The sequence below is a fragment of the Dermacentor albipictus genome, chromosome 2 (assembly GCF_038994185.2).
Source record: "Dermacentor albipictus isolate Rhodes 1998 colony chromosome 2, USDA_Dalb.pri_finalv2, whole genome shotgun sequence".
NCBI classification, from domain to species: domain Eukaryota; kingdom Metazoa; phylum Arthropoda; class Arachnida; order Ixodida; family Ixodidae; genus Dermacentor; species Dermacentor albipictus.
The window spans coordinates 25,213,437-25,233,354 of record NC_091822.1 but is presented as its reverse complement, the minus strand read 5'-3'; the positions used below and the strand labels follow the sequence as shown (position 1 = coordinate 25,233,354).

Below are 19,918 nucleotides of genomic sequence, written 5' to 3'. Positions count from 1 at the left end.
GCTGGCCCTACGTGGCCTCCCAGAGTGAGACTGCTCGAGAGAAGGAGCTACAAAGGCAGGCGCAGCAGCAAGCTGAGACGATTAAAAAGATGGAAGTCAGGATGGCAGAGATGGAACGCGCGCTTAAAAGCGACAATGGACAAAGGGTACAGACGCCGGTGGTCGAGGCCCCACTGAAAGCGGCACAGGCGACTGCTTCTCGCGAGAGCGGGAGCACAGCTATGGAGGTGGAGAATCGGGGGAAGCTTAAGAGGCCACCATCGGCGGATGAGGGAGCGAATGCAAAAAGAGTGGCAGAAACTTCAACGGCGGACACGCCGCAGCCATTCGTTAAAGTCACTAGTCTTAGGGGGAAATGTCTGCCATTGCGGACAGAATAGGAAAACTGGAGGAAAGACAAGATAGGTTGGAAGCTCGGGTCGACAGGATCGAAGCCAGACTAGACAAGATTCAGGAGCGTCTTGACGCCTTCACCAATGACATGCGGGCTTTCCAAACACAGGTTATGGGCATGTTTCAACAGCTCATTGCTACGCTACAGGCTAGATTGCCTCCCGTAGTCGGCCAAACGCCGATGTTAGTGAACCTAGTGCCTAATCATGGCCCCTCGCCAGCAAATTGAGGTGTGGCAGTGGAACTGCAGGGGCTTCCATCGCAAGCGGGGGAACCTGCAATTGCACATACAAAATCTGTACAGTAAGCCTGACATTATAGCTTTGCAAGAGGCTAGTGGCTGGGTGAAATTACCGGGATTTAAGGCATTTACACCGCCAGAGATTGATCGGGGGGGGGGGGGGGGGGTGTATCGAGCGTCTTCACGGCCGTGCTAGTCCATCGCAACGCCACGGTGATTCAGCATACCATAGATTGCAGCAGAGAGGACTACGTCCTGCTAGAGGTCCTGTCCAAAAGAAAGGACGATAAGAGTCTCTTTCTACTTAATGTATATTCTTCTCCTAAAGATAAAGGGCTGGGCTTGCCAGACCTCTTGATAAAGACGCAACGGCTAGCGGCTAGGGCTCAACTCATCGTGGTTGGAGATTTCAACGCGCCTCATCCGGAGTGGGGCTACATCCGAGCCACTCCAAAGGGAAATAGGCTTTGGCGGGTAGCTCAGGACCTACAATGGACAACCTTGGACAACCCGCTAGATCATACGAGGATAGGCAACAGCGTTAGCACAGACACGTCTCCGGACCTCACATTTGTTAAATGTATTAGGGATGCAAAGTCGGTAAACACGGGACAGCCACTGGGCAGTGATCACTATATCCTTTCCACGGTATTTAGTGCTGCTAAACACAAAGACAGGGTAAAAGGAACTAGAGTGACGGATTGGGACAGATTCCGGAAAGTCAGGAAAAACACAGCGGGGCAATCGAGGACTTGGGAGCCTGGGTTGAGGCGCTCAAGCAGGACATGAAGGGTACCACAGAAGAGGTTCCGATGGTGGAGGAAGGTTTTACGGTGGACTCTAGACTGTTACACATGTGGGAAGCGCATGCGAGTCTCCTTCGGAGGTGGAAGAAACAAAAGCATAATGGGGTCCTCCGTAAGAAGGTGGCCGAGCTAGAACGAGAAATTGAAACCTACACATTGGACTTACAGTGCAAACAATGGGGGCAGATTTGTGACAGGATGAATGGGCAATTCGGATGCGAAAAAACATGGCAGTTGTTGAGGCACCTTTTAGATGCGGCGGCAACCAAATCGGCGCAGAAGGGTCAAATGGCTAGGTTAATTCATCAGTATAAAGGCACGACTGGGGAGTTCATTCAAGAACTCCGAAGTCGTTACATAAACGGCGAGGCGGTCGGTTTCTTGCCGGATTACTCGGGAGAGGAAAACCCCGAATTAGGTGCGGACTTTACGGTGGTGGAGGTGGAGTTTTCAATGGGGCGCAGCTTCGTACTACGTCGGCAGCGGGTCCGGACGGGGTTACTAATAAAATGCTGAAGAACCTGGATTTCAAGTCAGTGGGGGCGGGGCGCTCACGGACTTGATGAACAAATATTGGGCGGCCGGGGAGATCCCGGCAGAGTGGAAGCATGCTAAGACTACATTTATTCCTAAACCAGGGAAGAAGATCTGTATTGAGAATCTTCGACCCATCTCGCTGACGTCCTGCTTGGCCAAATTGATGGAGCATGTGGTCCTCAACAGGCTTCAGGGTTATGTGGAGGACAAGTAGTTGATACCTAAAACGATGATTGGCTTCAGGGCTAATTTATCAACGCAGGACGTCATGATACAGCTCAAAAAGGACGTGGTTGATCCTGGGTACGGCGCGGGCACCAAGGCTATCTTGGGGCTCGACCTCACAAAGGCCTTTGACAATGTCACCCATGAGGCAATATTAAGGAACCTATCGGACATAGGACCGGGGGTAGAACCTTCCGATACGTCAGATCATTTCTGGAGGATAGGACTGCGGAGATAGTAGTGGGAGAATTTAAATCGGATCCTTTCCCGTTGGGGGGCAGGGGGACACCACAAGGGTCGGTTTTATCGCCGTTCTTGTTTAATCTCGCCTTGATCAAGATACCGCCCAGGCTGGCAATGATATCGAGACTTAAACATACATTTTATGCGGGTGACATTACTTTATGGGTAACAAGGGGAAGTGACGCACAATTGGAGGAAACTTTACAACAGGCAGTGGAGATTGTGGAGGAGCTAGCGGGTAAGGCAGGACTCTCGTGCTCTCAGCCCAAGTCCGACCTTTGTGTGCTTAGGCATAAACCAAGAGGGATACATGCGAGGCACTATGTGCCGCCACCACCGCTGAAGGTGAAAGTGGGGGGTGCACCGGTCGCTGAGGTCCAAACGATCAGGATCCTGGGGCTGTATCTGCAGACTAACAGGAAGAATAGGGAGGCCTTGGAAAGGCCCAAAAATACTAGCAATGCTACCGTGAGACTTATCAGGAGAATCGCCAATCATAAACAAGGCGTCAAGGAAAAGGACTTGTGTAAGCTGGTACAGGCGTTTGTGCTCAGTAGAATAGTGTATGCGACGCCTTATATGAAGATGGACGCGACGGAGAAAGGAAAGGTGGAGGCTATGATTAGACAGGCGTATAAGGCGGCCCTTGGGTTGCCTAACAATACTTCTACCGAAAGGCTGCTGGGATTAGGGGTGCACAACACCTTGGAAGAACTGCGGGAGGCACACTTGGCGATGCAACTCAGTAGACTTTCCAAAACGAAAGTAGGGAGGGATATATTGGAAGGGATCGGCATTGGAGTTGATCCTCCAGCTGGGGACATGAAAATTCAGGTGAAGCGAGAAATGCACAAGGGCTTGTACATAAAACCTTTACCTAAAAATATGCATCCGATACATCACGAGAACTGCAGGAAGGCAAGAGCCAGAGCTTTACATGCTAAGTACGGGAAGTACAACGGGGCAGTCTACGTAGATGTCGCCGAGTATAAGAACAAGGACGCATTTGCAGTTGCGGTGGTGGACGGACGGGGACGCTTAGTCACCTCTGGATCAGTCAAAACCCGCTCCTCAGAAACTGCAGAGGAGGCGGCGATAGCGCTAGCTATAGGTAATACTGAAGCTTACCTGATTTTCAGCGACTCTAAAACAGCCATCCGAAATTTGGCGAGGGGCAGAATCTCTTTCACAGCGGCAGGATTACTAAAACGGAGCCACGGGACGAGGGACTACGGAGGTGGAAATTGTCTGGGTACCGGCCCACTCTGGGAACCCTGGGAACGAGGCGGCTCACATGAATGCTCGAGGTTTCGTCAGCCCAGCAGGTGAGCCCGACGTTCCAGGGAGATCCACGAGAGATGGGCTGGTGTCCTTTCACGGCATTACTAACCATTACAAACTTGAGCGGAGAATTTACCCCCCACCGGACAAGCAATTGGTGAAGGCGCAGGAGAACGTCTGGCGAAGATTGCAGACGAGATCTTTCTATCACCCATACGTGTTAAACAAAATCTATCCGGACGTTCAGCCGGAATGCAAATGGTGCCAGGAACTGGCCACCTATGACCACATATTATGGAGCTGTAGCATAGCGCCGCCACCGGCGGATATTATGCGTGATCCTTCTGTCGAGCAGTGGGAGGACGTGTTGGCCAGCTCAGACCCGGTCGTCCAGACCAGGGCCGTGGAGTGGGCCACCCAGGTCGCCGGCAGCCATGAGCTGATGGCCATCTAGCACGGAATCGTCCGCACATGCGTTCTGACGAAAATAAAGTTTTTCCATCCATCCATCCATCACCATCAAAGAGGTACTTGCCGACCGCATACAACTCTTCACCCTCTGCGATCTCAGCGATACAGACCTTGACACGCTAGGAACCATGTAATAAACAACAATGACGAACAGGTACACTTCCTCGGTAACGCCACCTGGCATATATCTCGCTCATTCTGAAGCACGGCAATCCCCTATTACTCGACAGTCTTCGGCCCATGTCCCTCACCTAAGTATTTCATTTTATTTTTGTGACAGACAACACAGTCTCGAACACAAGGGCAACAGGCAGTTGTGATCTGACTCACAGGACCTTAGCACACGGACACACATACTCACAGCATGCATCACAGGAAAATTTAAAAAAATTGTGCACTATCGTTACATACAGAACACAGACAGACAGACAAAGAACTTTCGTAACAAGGTCCTTAGTAGCCTTGCCATAGGACAGAACACAGTTTTATACAAAAAGAAACAAAAATAAACGGCATATTTTGGCCGACAAACGCCAGCAAACGGAAGTCTATTCGCAGACTGATGTAACATGTTGTCCTTCAACGGCTTCAGCCCTACCTCAAAGGCAACCTCTTCTTCCCCCACATAGGATATGGCTATCATCCCCATCTCTAAACTCAGGAATATACTGCCCTACACCAAGGAAGGCATCCTGGATGCACCTCAGCGTGCACAGAGCAGGACCATCCCACCACTAGACCTCAAGTCAGTCTTTAATAACGTAGCAGACTGCCTTATAATATGCAACTTCGCCAGTTCTCGCTGTGGAGCGCGAATCTGCAACTACGTTCTGGCCTTCCTACGCCACCCCACAACCACCACGAGAGCAGGCCGGCATCGCTCCCACTCTACTCACCTCATGGCATGCGGCACTCCGCAGGGCTAGATTCTCTCGCCCACTCTTTCCAGTATCGCCCTCGCTAAAGTCCCTTCTCTCTTGTAAGCTATCGAAGGGCTTCGCCGCTCAATATATCCCGATTATGTCTGCCTATGGACAGCTCAATGCTCCGATGGGGACGTCCAGTACCAATCGCAGCACGCAGACGGCGTAGTGATGACGAACGCCTGAATGGGCGGACTTGAGTGCACCTATGAGTAGTCGGAGATCGTTCTCCTGTAGTCTAGAAGTTGGACCCCCTCCCCCGCCATCACCATTGCCATCGCCGCAGACCCCATCTCTTAGGTCCAAAGAGCGCGTATATTCAGACACCATATACAGGCGGACGGGCCCGCGAACTACGCTATATCAATTTTCACTCAACAGATAATCACATGCTCAGACGGATCAGTAACTGCCGCATGGACCTCAAGGAGTGAAACATGCCTTGGCTCACTGAGGCTTGCATAATCTGTCGCTTGACATACCGAATTCTCTTTCACCAACTCACACGAGGACTTATGGGGCGGATGAGCACTGCACTACGCAAGGAGGTCAAGCTTCTTCTAGGGATAGCATATTACATCTAAACAACCCCTTCTAACCCTCGGTACGCGCAACACCCTCGCCGAGCTTCTTAGGATGTAGGGTCAGCTAACAGCAGCAGCTACTGTTGACTGCTGCTGCCCGCCAGCTCCTGGACAGGCTCGTTTTTTTTTACTTTATTTTACCACGAATAAGTTTAAGACCACGAGCGAAAACTATTTCATGGCTGGATCACACAGCGTATCATCCCTTAAAGATTTTCAGCCTCCTGGCGGGTGGTGAAAGCAAATCATGTGCATACGGAACGCGATGGAGGCCACCTTCACACGGGTGAAACTCCTCCCACGTCTATTGGACTTTCTGATTACGACAGAATGACGAACAAGGAATGACGTCGACCGGTCGAAGAAGGTGGTACGAAGATGGAATGACGACAAGGCGATGACGCTACCGAGGTGATGACGATAGCGAAACGACAGCGTCACGATGATGGCACGATTAACAACGGTTTGAGGACGACTGTGTGACGATGATAGAACCGGAGAACGGAGCCAATTGCACCAACGTAGCCCTACCCCTTCGCAGCCATACTGCATCGGTGGCTGACCACACCTACCGGCTCCTGGTGGCGCCTAGACCTCCTCTCCTACATCGACAGAATACGAGATGCTTTCCACGCCTTGGCCATCCAACACGTATGTTCGCTACCACTCCGCACTTACTGCGTTGTCAACGAATCAAAGGAGGCATGCAGGGCTTACCTCGGCGGCCCAGCACACAACACGGGCCATTTTCTGAATCTATCCACTTCGTCGATACCATCGCCTCGGCGACAGATCGCCGTCAGGCGCGTGCTGATTGGTTGTTTTAGTAAAATCGGATCAGTTACGTTATCCGATTTTGCTCAACCGGCTAAACAGTGCGCGCTTGACGGCGAACTATCGCCGAGGCGATAGTGTCGCCGAAGTTGATCCTTTCAGAACACGTCCCCGCTCCTGAACACAGACTCCTCTCCCACGCAAGGACAGCTACTCACGAAGTTCGCCTAGACTGAATGCCTGGACATGCCTCATTCCCGGTCAATTAATATGCTCATGGGCTGCACAGAACTCACGCTCCGAGCTGCCCCGCCAAATGAGGCGACCACACTGTACGATACACTTCCCTAAAGACATAGTAAGAGATCACGCAACACTATGACTCAAACTGCACGCTGCACTCATCACACCTACCATCTTCCACAAGAGTGGAGGCCACGCATCTTGGACAACTCCGGACAACCACCTTCTCCAACCCCCTTTCTTTCGACCTTCTCTACCTCACACTGTGCGAGGACACCTACCCGTGATGCGTAGCCTCACCGACGACTTTTCACGCCACGTACGAGTGTTTCGCCCCAACCAGCGCTTCCTACCCACCTATACCCATCTTCACCATGGAGCAATGGGAGATGACTCTTTGCGGTAGGATTTCTGAGGGATGGCGGGTAATAACGCATCGAGACAAGGCCATCGCCGAAGGCATCATCGAGGCGCTGTACTAAATGTTCCTCTTCTGTACTCCCGTACCTAGAGCTCAAGTTTTTATCGTCATCAGGCCTTGAACGTATTCTCCTGCATATTCTGCATATAGGCTTCATTGACACATACGCTCGACATAAACTAAAGGAAACACGCCGCTAAATTAAACTGTCTATTTGTGGTGCATGCATGAAAATATTCGCCGTTCTAATGTCTCTTTTTTTTTTAATTGTAGTGACACGTGTGTGTGTCCCGTTCTCTAGAGTGGCCTGTTCCGAACGTTGGAAAGAATGTACTGCATTAAAATTATTTAATTTGCTAGGTAATGTTGGTACAATGGCTCACTTACCTTGTCAGCGACATGCTTCGGCTTGTGACGCTTAGTATGACGGTGCTTAGACGACGAAACCACTGCACCCTTCGCTGTGGGGGCTGGTTTCACTTTTGAAGGCTGTGGCTCTGCACCTCCCACCACGTTAGGCTCTCTCGGCTCTGGCTCACCAGGTTCCTGCTGTCTTTGTGGTTGTTTCATCGAGACTTGCCTTCCTGGCTTCTCTTCCGCAGTCGTCCCCATCGTGGTTTTCGTTCCTGCCACTTGTTCGCGTTGCCCTGACAACGCGGTCGCGGTGCTGGGATCATTCGGCACTACCAACACGCGGATGTACATGCCACTCAGTAAATCTTCAGTAGGAGATATGGGCAAGGGCTTATTTTGCATAAGCATTTCGTGCACGCTCAGTCGAACCTTCCTGGGAACCACGCCAGCTGGCGCATCATCTTGGCTGACATCATCAGAAAGTAATGTAGGGGTTCCAGGTCTATCGGCGCCTTTATCAGCGCATATCTCAGGGTTTTCTCCACCTTGCTTCGATTTTCGCAGAAGTGCGAGTTGAGCCATGTCAACATTTCCACTCCGTCGCATTGCTTCGTAACTCCCACAGTGCGTCAGGTCGATGTCGAGTGGTGTTCCTTGGACAGGAAAGGCGGCGTCTCTGCCTTCAGCGACCGGCTGCTTGTCAGAGGGCGCTGGCTGGGTTGCTTGCTGTCCAGGCCGCACGTCTTCCTTCTGTGGTTCATCGTGAGCTTCCCCAACTGGAGGAACCTGAATGTTTATGAACACACACAATGAAACTATCTCATGAAAAATTTATGTCGATTCATTCACGTCAACAGTTTGTGTTGTAGTCCGAAAACAAAAGCATGCATGCATGGAATATTTTTTCCGTGAGCTCTACGTGACAGGTAACTGTTTTCATGTTCTGCTTAATAATGCTTTCACCTCTAGGCTACAGAAATTCGCCGGAGAGGAGGGGGAGAGACTGAGGGATGGCTTTTGCTAAATAAATTAAATGTGTTATGAAGGCATAAAATTTTTGTAACGCGCCCGTAGCATTTTCGATATTTGGCACGAGTAATCTGAAACACTCTCTTAAGCAAAAAAGGGTAGATGCAGCGATTGCAACTGTCGGCCCAAGGCGTTTCTGCAGCGAGTAATCAAAAATGTATATGAGGAGGCCATCTGTGAATATCCTCCTTCCTCTCCTCACACGATTACATACAAGCTCCAGCACAAGCTGAGCTGGTCATGAAAAATTTGACATATTCTCTATGAATTTTATCATGACAATGTTATAACATTCTTCACACTGGAGGTCGAAAAGTCGACGAAAAATAAAACAGAATAATGAAATTTTTTTCCAACCTGGACAGGAATCAGACCCTTTGAAAACCCAAGGGCAGCGCTCAAGAAGAAACTTTAGCTCGGATTCTCCTACGAAAATTCATGACAATAGAGCGATTGCGCTCGGCAAGCACAGCACCGATATTGATCAGGTCTGTCGCATCTAAAAGAGAAAGGTAAAATCTAGTGCCTGTAGGATGGTAATCTTCATTTAGGCCCTCAATAAGTTGTTTAAAATTTTATAGTTCGCAAAATGAAACTATGTATTTTACACCTCTTGAAGATAGATGACACGAGTTCATATCTTGCCATCAGGTGACGTGCAGTCACCTGTCATCTCCCTTTACGAGGCCGACAGGAGGCACGGGCACTATGTCTCTGTCTGTCGCTCCTTTGCTAGTGCAGTACTCTTCATGTAGCCGCGAGCGCGAAAGTAAATTCCGTTTTTAGTACAGCGACGTCCTTGTCTGTCGTCCTTAGTCGATTGTTGTTGTTCTTTCAGTTCACCTCTTTCAAACACGCCTTTTCTATGAACCTACTTGCCGAGTGAAATACTGTTAACTAGCGTAACTGCTCTTGAAACACTCGCTGAATTCCCGCAACTGCCGCGTCGCCGCAGGACTCCTTCACGATTTTTGTCACCACCCAACTATGCATCAAGATTTCTTCCCCAGACCCACAGCCAGGTTTCCACGCCGTAATCACCCTACAAAGTCAAACGCATAGGATGCAAAATATCTCACCTTGCTGGGTCATTTATTCTTCACACTATAATATATTCGAATAACCTTCCGCCACACACGGCCTGATGTTACACGATTCCAAGCACTAACACACACGTTGAACGAAGATTCAAAAAGTTTACCGATTAATCTTGAAGTTTAACTGGACATCGCGCCAACGCATCTATATTTCGTTTCATGTGTACAATAAGTTCACTGTCACTTAGCGCTTCGCTGCAATAATTATTTACGTGTTACATTTGTTCTTCTGTAGGCTATGTTTTATTATCGTAGTTTTCCATGTCTCGTTATACGATAATCAGTGCTTTCTTCTTGACTAGAACTTTTTCAACTTCTATTTTAATTTATATCACCAGTGCTTTTTTTTTCGTCGTGCGTGAATGTTTATTGCCGTGCAATTATAGAATTCTTTTTATTGCAGAATACGCCTCGCGCCCTGCGATGGCTTGTTGTATATGTTTTATTGAAATTTTTCACTTATGTAATCTCCAAGGTTTTCTAAATAATGTCGTGATATATATTGTACATCTGCATTATAATATCATTTATTATACAATAATAATAATAATAATAATAATAATAATAATAATAATAATAATATCCCTCGTAACTTGAGCCCAACATCATCATCATGGTGTATACAAAGGATAAATTGTACCAGGTCTGCCCCCTCCCCCCTATGTAATAATCCCACCGGTGGCCCTTAGCGATATTCTTGAAAACATTATATAAATATATATATGTATATATAGGATGTCGCACGTAACTTGAGCCAAACAATACAAATATGCATATGTCACGCTGCTGAACAGAACCAAGTTATCGCGATTTGCAGTCGCTTGGCGATACTCTGAATATTTTTTTCTTTCTGCCTTGTTAGATCATCAGTCTTGTTTAGGTAATCAACTTCCCAAATGCTGTAATTAGATTATAAGTGTCACTCAGAAGATTGGAGAGAAACATTAGAAACCTGTTGCTCGATACGTGCTATATATAGGTATTTTTTCGAGCGTGAAAGAAGCCCGAAACTGCACGCACAATTGCAGCTCGCCTGGCCACTCGACGCACTTTTCGTACATTCGCGGGCCTCTTTAACTCTCGGAAAAACACTTTTATGCAGCACTTATCGAGCAGCCGAATTGTGTATCGTGCCTTTCATGTCGCTTTGCAATTTTCTCGTTGGCACTTTTCATGTAATTATAACATTTGAGAAGTTGATTATTAGGACTAATTATCTAATTAGGCTGCACGCAAAAACGTTTGAGTGCCTCCAAGCGACTGCAAGCAACAGTACCTTGGTTCTGTCCAGCTACGTCACATTTGCACATTCGTAAGGTTTGGCTCAAATTACGTCAGGAAACCTGTGTGTGCCCATACAGGCGCCACCTGAGCATGTGCAGTGCACTCATGTGGCATCAACGTCACGAAAGCTACACATTTTTATTTCTTTTTCTTTGCATATCAGCTTCGCCTCCAGCATAAACTTTTGCCATTGATTGCGATTGCAAGCTACAACAACACAGCTATGGAATTTGGGAGTGCAGGTGCACATTTTTTCAGTGCGTGATGAGATGTCCGCTAGCTCATTCAGCAGCTCTATTTGCTTCGTGATGGTAAACTGAGCGACTTGCAAATCACGTGACGAACTCATCTACGCAAATCTTCGCCCTCGGGCGTTATAATTAAAGTAATCGTGAACGAAAACAACAAACATAGACGGGTCTGGCGATCTTTTCATTTAATTCTCTGGCGATTTTTTTTTTCAATTAGGGAAGAAAGCACGGAAAGCTGGGCACGCGGGCACTTTTTGCAGGGGATGTGGTGCTTTTAAATATATTACCAGGCTTTATAATTGGTGAAGTGTATCATGTGCACTGCTAGCATTTTTGCGTCTATCCTGGGCCTGTCGGACCTCTAGTTCTTTTCTGCTGCCGCCCTGTTTTAGAGGCTTGCAGCATACGTTCTTGCAACAAAATAATGCAATACTAGCTAGATCAACCAGCCAACCTTCATTCAATGGCACGTAGTTGGATACACTTCCTCTCAACGTCACAGCTACGGTTCACAATGAAGAGCACCGTCAGCGCTGCGTTAATTCGCTTACCTGTGCATTAACGCTGAGCTCGTGTATGGCACGAGCGGGAAATGCAAAGTCCCGTCCCATCGCTCTAGTCTTGTAAACGCGGCTGCTAAAATGAGAATAAGGGCCGCATTTTCAAATGCTCCTAACCTTAGACCGATTCCCTACTTTCCGCAAGGAGTCATCCATGCTACCTAAACGTTAGGCACCCTCGGAAGTCCACCGCGAATTCTAAAAGCTTCCTTTTGCCTTCCCTGTGGAAGGGGCGCCTCACCAAAGGAAGTGTAACGTTAGAGGCTTTTTGTTTCGAGATTACTTAGAAAAAATGCAACGTATTTGTAATGAAGTGCCAAGGTAAAGCGCCAGGACTGTTAAAATTGCATTTCTACTTCTATACCGGGGCATAAATTCTATTTCTTTGGTTAATAAAAAACCGTTCAAAAATGATGCATACGCCAGGAAAGAAAACTCAGTCTAGCAACTATGGCAGCAGCTGAGTTCGGTTGGTCAGGCGTTGCTTTCTTTCTTTTTTTTTGCATGTGTTTTGTTTCGTGTGTGTGTGCATTTGCCGAGAATACCCCTTTCCTGTTTCGGAAGACTTCTGCGTCATCTCGACCGGGACATTTAACGGGTATATGAGTACAATCAATACATCCAGTAACCCCAGGTAATCCTCCGGTTGAATAGAACCTGGTCATGAATATCCTCGCTTCACTGGCGTTTGGCAGTCGAACGTACTTGGGATACAGACGTAGGCATATCAGCTGTGTCACCTCCCAAATACATCGGCACACAGAAGGTTGGGATACACGCACAAGGTCGCCTACAACAGTTTGCATGGCACCCGTTCCGCAAAAATGCAGTGCGACGACGACCTTCAAGAGAGCGGGCAGAGGCTCTCCTCTGTTGTCAGTACTACAATGCAGTTGCAGCTCTGCCAGTATGGCTGTTAACAGCTCCCTTGAAAAAAAATTCGAGGACGCTTAAGCTTCGCCTTCAAGAGTGGAACGCGATAGCGTTATCGCACCCCGTTCGCACCACCTACTCAAACCCGCTACGCCAGCCACACGTCGCGATCGCCACAGATAGCCGGGCCCCGACGCGCCATGAAGGCGGAAGCGATCATGGGGCGAGTGGCGCGCCACGTGTCGGGGCAGCGCCCTACATTGCGAGAAGGGGGTCTTCTGTTTTTGCCGCAAGATGGCTCTGCGTGTGTGCAGAGCGCAGAAGAAATTTAGTGGAAACGTACTTCGCTACTCGTGCAACTGCGACTTCTGTAAGTTACATGGTCATAATTACCGATATACACCGCAGTATAACTTTCTACTGCACGTTTCTAAGGCAACACCGCATTCACTAGAGGCGATTTCGTCCCGTTTTGAAGGAACGAACTTGTGGCTGAGTGGTAGCGTCTCCGTCTCACACTCCGGAGACCCTGGTTCGATTCCCACCCAGCCCATCTTGCAAGATGTTTTTTATTTATGAAGTGCCTTCTGGGATTTATCGCTCACGCCCAACGCCGCGGACGCCGATGACACCGGGTTTTCTGCGACACGAGCTCCTTAATACTGCCGCGTTAAAACGTTACCGGGCTAGAAAGCGCACTTCACAGTGGTCTTTCAGTGGATTCTGCCTGTCAGTCAGACGTCGGGCTAGCGTCAAAGGCGGAGGCTTGTACACAGTTCCGTAAAAAAGTTAATTTGCTCGTCGAAGAAACTGTGCATAGCTTTCGAAGCGAACGCCTTCGGATAAATATCGCAAGTGCGTCATTCTCGCCGCTCGCTTTTCACAAACTCAAAGTAAAAAGATATGGCACAAAACGCGGTCCGCGGAACCAAACTGGACGTCAATACACGGCGGCTGGCTATCGCGGCCTTGGCTGCGCACGGCACCTATTCTAGCTGAGCATACCACGTAGAGTCGTGCGGAGAAGCATGTGTTCAGTTAGAGGAGCATGGTTAGGAAGCATGAAGGTAGCATTCCGGCTCCCGAAGCGCGGGGAAGCACCAAGGAGGCCCTAACTTAGTGCCCCTTAGGAAGGAACGTTCCAGAGTTGACGGCAGGTCGCCTTACAGCGTGTGAGACATCCTTAATAAAGAGTGTTTCAGAATCCGGGCCTAGGATTTCGTTCCCTTAGGGCCGGCGGGCCCGAAAGATGATATATCTTTATATACGCCCATTTTCGCCATAAATCATCAGAAAACGAGGCGTATACTATATTCGTATGTTATTGGTCTTCATACTATGGCATGTACTGTGCTTCCCTCTCTGCCTTCTGTCCCGTCTTGGAATTGTGCTTACCAGTATGCGGTTGTTAACTATGACATAACCATTACTTTGTAAAGAGTGGCCAGCGTTGCTTAGCTTTGCAGTACCCGCACTTACTATTATATATTAGGAAAGAGTAGACCGCGAAAAAAATCGGGTTTAACCAGACTTTTTCTGGGTGCAAAATAGGCAAATATTAGTTTTACCGGACAATGAACAAAGACCCCTAACTAAATATCCCTCTGAAATATAGAAATAACTTGTGAGCAGGGCTTTTGCAAAACGCTTGTAAACATTGTAACAAATTAATGCAAGCTGCGAAATCAAGCATCAAATTTGTCCGGTTTAGAATCTTTAAGGGGCCCCTCGCTAGGCCCCATAATAAATTTTGCTTATATGCTGGAAGCTCTTACGTGTCCTCTAGGGAGCATTTTGACACATTTTTTTTCATATCAGATCATTATAGTCGAGATTGAAATATTTCAGTGCCGCGAACCCATGATTTCCGAAGGCGAGCTCCACTGCCAAGCGAGACACCTTCTCCACTCCGCCCGTCTAGCCTCCCGCAAGCGAATTTCGTCCCCTGCGTGCCCCCATACCAGACCTCGAGGATCGCATGACGCATACGTCATGGGCCCCACCTTCATTTTTTTTTCTCCTCATTTTCTTCTTTTTTTTTTCTTTTGCCGTGCTGCGCGTTGCCGCTGATGGCATTGCGCGATAGCTGTTGTAATTGTCTCGTGGAGCGCTGTGCACAAGGACACATGACTAGCGGTATAATTCAGTGCTACACGAATACTGAGGCCGAAAAAGCGGATCGCAGAGCGTAATCACGCGCTGGAACACGGTAGAAAATGGCATATATCGTCGGTACCTGCGCACGTGACTGCACGACCGTGGGAACAAGCAGGCGAAGCGGAAGTACATCTCACTTGCTTTGGTGCGACGTAAAACAAAAAACGCGCAGGCATTTTGTTTTTGTGTTATATTATTTCTCTAAACAAGCAACACTATTTCTCTATTCAAGCAACACATCACACAGGCAACAGAAGTTGCCGTGAATAATTCTCGAAGTCACGCATCACCACGAGTGACGTCACACAGCGGACACGAGTACGTAGGCGCTGGGACACGAGTACGTCACTGTCCAGCTGGGAGCGTGGTCACCGCGAGGGCAAGAGAAAACGTAGTTTTGACTGAAATTTCAAACCTTTTCACGGCGCATAGAGATGTAATTCTTTGAAAACACGATCGTTCGCACGCATTGTACGCTCTGCGCTTGTCAGCTCATAATGGGCAGACCTGGTGAGAGGGCCTTTATTGGACGCAGTTCAGAAAACTGCGATATCTGTTTTTGGCGCCTTGTTACGGGTTTGCGAACTCCGCCCTTTTTATTTTTTAACTAACCAATATGTGGCTATTCTTGTAAACAAATTCCCAGCCCTCAACCAAAATTTTACTTACTACTGTCGCTAAAATATGCTGTATCTCTGTCTCTCTCAATCGCCGCGGTTGCTTGGGGCCTGTGGGGTTGGGGTGCTAAGCATCAGGTCGCGGGATCGAATCGCGGCTATGGAGGCCACATTCTCAATGGGGGCGAAATGCGATAACACCCGTGTAGTTGGATTTAAGTGCACGTTAAAGAACGACACGTGGTCCAAATCCCCCAAGTCCCCCACTACGGCATGCCTCATAATAAATTTAACTGTCTCTCTGAATGCAACAAACTACTATTAAATTGGTGCCGTGGTTGTCTCATAGAAGCATTTCTGCATTCGGCATATATTTGGCCCCGAGTTAAAGCGCGCTGTGAAGTGATTACGCTGTCACGAATAAAGCGAATACGATTGCGCGACAAAAATGTCGCCCTAGCGTCTCTATTATCTCTCATGGACAAACATACCCCTTTTTTTTTACACTAGCGCCATGTGCCACCGGGGTGCTCGAAGTTATAGTACCCTTCTAGGGGCACGCATTAACAGTACAACAAATCGTAATGTCAGGGTAACTAATTAAAAAAACTATTATGTGACCTTTGCCATTATTCTCTTAAGAGGAAGTTTAATGCTGTTAGTTATACTGCATTGCTTATGGTATGAAAAGCGGTCAAATGAGATATATAAGCTTCCCGTCTACGTGCAATATTTGTGTTGCTTAGGAGGGTTTCGGAAAGATCATATTAACAAATTAAATTAATGGTATTGTAAAATTGTTTCCTATTGCATAGTTAGAGTTGTAAACATTATTTGTTGTAAAGACTTTTCTTTATCTCCTGCTATACCCGTGCTGATAACCTAAATAAGGAATGCCCCCTCCCCCCTCCCTACAGTAGCTAGATTTTAATACTCACTTCTAAATTTAAAAAAATATATATCTAATGAATTTGGGTGCATTCCGAGACAACGATTCCTTCGTTCTCGTGTACTGAAATAGCGATCTCTCGACGTAAAACTTTCTCATCTCGAGGAAGGGGAGGCATTACGATTCCTATTCAATGTGCGTGGGTAATTAGGGAACTTTCTCTTCCACTGGAAATGAAAGCTTTACCTTCTCACCCGCCGTGGTTGCTTAGAGGCAATGGTTTTGTGCTTCTACGTGCGAGGTCGCGGGATCGAATCCCGGCCACAGTGGCCGCATTTCGACTGGGGCGAAACACGAAAACACCCGTTTACTTAGATTTAGCTGCACGATAAAAAACCCTTGGTGATCACAATTTCCGGAATCCTCCTCAATGGCGTGCCTCTTCACCAGATGGTCGTTTGTAAAACCCCATAATTTATTTTTCTACCTCCTCATGACCATTGAAATCACTTACTCCACCACCAGTACAGACATCCCCCAGGCGTCATGCATTGTTGCACAAATCTTGCTCGAACATGTTGCAGAAGTTCAGCAATCAGCTCTCATAATTTGTGACGCTTCCTTACAATACATCATCTCTTCACCACTTCTTCAACACATTTGGTCGTTCGTTTAGACCTTTTGTCTACGTTTTACTTATATGTTCCTGCGAAGCCCTACAATAACGCACACCTTTTTCATTTATTATCATATACGGGATGTGCTGATGCCGTTCCCGAATACCGAAATTGATTATTTCAAAGGTATGATGTTTTGGTGGCCGTATACACAATGTACCGTTGTATTGCGCCGCGAAAGTGAGCTTTCTGTGCACGTAATCGTTTGTGTGGTTTGTGTAGTTTGTGTAGTAATAATAAGTGTAGTCTGGAGCTTCTGCCCTGTGCATTTCATGTTTCGTCCTCCTTAGCGCCTTAAACACGTGCTATAGTGCGAGCACCCAAGTTTATGCAATAGGCGATGCAAAAAACATCGCGTCTGTGACGGATTCCGGGTCCGCAATCGCTTCCAGCGCAAGCCGTGAGCAAAAGCATGACCTTTGCGATCCACTTCAGTTACCCAGAGGAAGCCGTCGCTGGGGTGTGAACTTGGACACCGCCTATAGTCACACGACCTATGACTGCTAGAATAGTGCTGCACAAACGTACTGTAGGCGCAGTCTAACCGGTGCGCCTTGTTTGCTGAATTCCTCGTTCGTCCCCAGCACCACGTGCCCACCTCATAAGATACGACGCTCGCTTCCGGGCTGCTGACTTTCTCTCGTTGGTCTGCAAACGCCGCGGACAAAGGAATCACGACTGCAGACATCTCCTTGATTGTCTCAATGTTTGACGCGACCATCTGAGACTCTACACCGGCTTCGGTATCCGAAGCCAAGGGCACCGTTACCTGCCAATGCAAAATAAGAAATTACGAACTGCTCCTCGAGCGCTTTCGCTCCGTCTGGCGGTGAAGCGGCCACGTGGTAGAATACCTGTTATAAATGACAGAGAGGTGTAAAAGTGTCCAGTGAGCTTATGTGTGCGTTGCTTTTTATGGCCTATTTTAAGAAGCCCACAAGCCTCACAACTACCTTATTCTGCAGCCCTATATGATATTGCCAACATACTGAACTATGGAAACCTATATATCATTGTAAAACGATTTCTTGGGGTTGTGCTACATTTCGCCTTTTTTTTAAAGGACTGGAAGCTTCAATTCATCAGGTGGTCTAACTTTCTTAAACTACATTCACGCATTTATATTAAGCTACATGATGCCATATCCAAACTGAGCGGAGGTGCGGGAGTCCACACATTGATAGCAAGTTAAATACGTAAAGTTGAAGGCTGGGCATGTTGGTATAGCATACTATAAGTGGTATGGCGCAATGTTTTGACGGGACACACCGAAAAGAGCACACGCAGCAGAACGCTACTTGCAACTACCGATTTACTCCTTTTCTTCAGTCATTTTCTTGTTCTTTCCCTTTGAGTATCTCCTTGTATTTAATTCACTGACAAAGGAATAAATCGACAGTTAGAAGTAGCGCTCTGCTGTGTGTGTTTCTCTCCTGTGTGTTCGGTCAAAATGTTGTGCGATTCGACTTCAAGTTCAATGGAACTTAGTGGGGTGACTGTCTGGGCAGTTTAGGGTTCCCTTATCGTGAGATTGAAGCGAGAAGGCAATACAAGGACGTAGATCAGACAAGGACAGACACTGACTTCCAATTAACGTTCACTATTCATGGCGCCGAAATTGATGGAAAGGAGTGAAACAGGAAAAAAAGCTAACTGAAGCAAGAATAAATACGTACAAGTCTCGATAACAACAATAAAATGCTATAAAAGCAAGATACAAACAAGGAAATGCACATCGTGTCACAATCGCCGCCCACTTCGTGCGGCTTCCCAAAAGCCTGCGCTCTTTTTCTAGTACGCCCGTAGATGGCGTGCTTAATGCATGCGCTCCGCTCCCGTGCGAGTTGTGTTGCTTGACGTACAAGGCGGGTGCACTCGTCCGCGTGTTTGTGAATAACCGAGGTTATTTCAAGCCAAGAGGTGCAGCCTCATTTTCTGATATACTGGGCCAGAAAACCATCGTTGACCCTAGCAGAAAAAGAGCAAGTTTATGAGAAGGCACACGTGCGGGGGGAGGTTGCGACGTGACATGCATTTCCTTCGTCTTCTCCTGCATTTAGTATTTTTTTCTATCCCAACTTCTCGCTGATTAAGTCGCTTCACTTATGGTATCTTCGACTGGTCGCTTGTATGCCCCGAAGCAGAGTCGGGTAGATCGGTCGTTTCCCGAGCTCAGAGGTAGGGGACAAGCGCGCAAGCCGAACGTGCGACTCGCTCTCGGAGGATGAAATTGCCGATGCGAAACCACGTGACTACTGCCAACGTCCGATGATTCGCCTATCCAAAGCTCCCGGCACCGCCAGAAAAACCGGCAGACGTGCCGGCGGGACGAGCGTTCGCCGAGACGCCAGCATGCAGTGGCCTAGGTTGCCAAGGTTACGGTGGGCCGTCGCCAACAGCAGCGACGCGGCGCTGCGATGACGTTTCAATCTCGATGACTGCTCCGACGACAGGGCTCGGAGCGCCCCAGAGCGCTCCAAGGTGGAGGAGAGCAATCGAGAAGAACCAGCCGAACGCAGGGCGTGCACCCTCTTTCAACCAGCCGAAGACAACGCCGCTCGCGAGAGCGCTCCAGAGCGCTCAGAAACGACCAGCCGAAGATAGCATTAGTTTATCTCACTTAGAGAGTGTATGTCTTTTTCCTTTTTTTCTGTTCTATATTCTTGTATGAATTCTGACGCATTAGACATTAAACATCACCTGGAATTCAGCGACTGTCCTTGTGCTAGCTTTCGTTCTTTTTCCTTCGTGCCGTAAACTCCGATGGCTGTGTGTGTTTGTGTGGGTGTGTGCGTCTGTCTGTGTAATGTCTGCGTGCACGTGCGTGCGTGTGTGTGGGGGGGGGGAAACACCACGTGTGACAAGGGTAGTTTGAGGACACCTTATAGGTCCTGAGCGCACAGGGGCATCTGCCATTCAGCTTGGACCCTTTCTGCACCATCACCAGTATCAGCCGATATGATGATTTTTTTTTTGTTCAACATCACT

General features: G+C 48.0%; 1 protein-coding gene across 1 annotated transcript in view; it reads right to left on the bottom strand.

Moving 5' to 3' along the window:
• The window catches only part of LOC135897890 (uncharacterized), a 164,811-nt gene that overhangs the window by 36,801 nt on the left and 108,092 nt on the right, over window positions 1–19,918 (bottom strand). Inside the window, exon 19 of the mRNA XM_070533200.1 lies at window positions 7,530–8,282. Coding sequence (XP_070389301.1) covers window positions 7,530–8,282 — 753 coding nt within the window. The remainder of the gene's footprint in view (window positions 1–7,529; window positions 8,283–19,918) is intronic.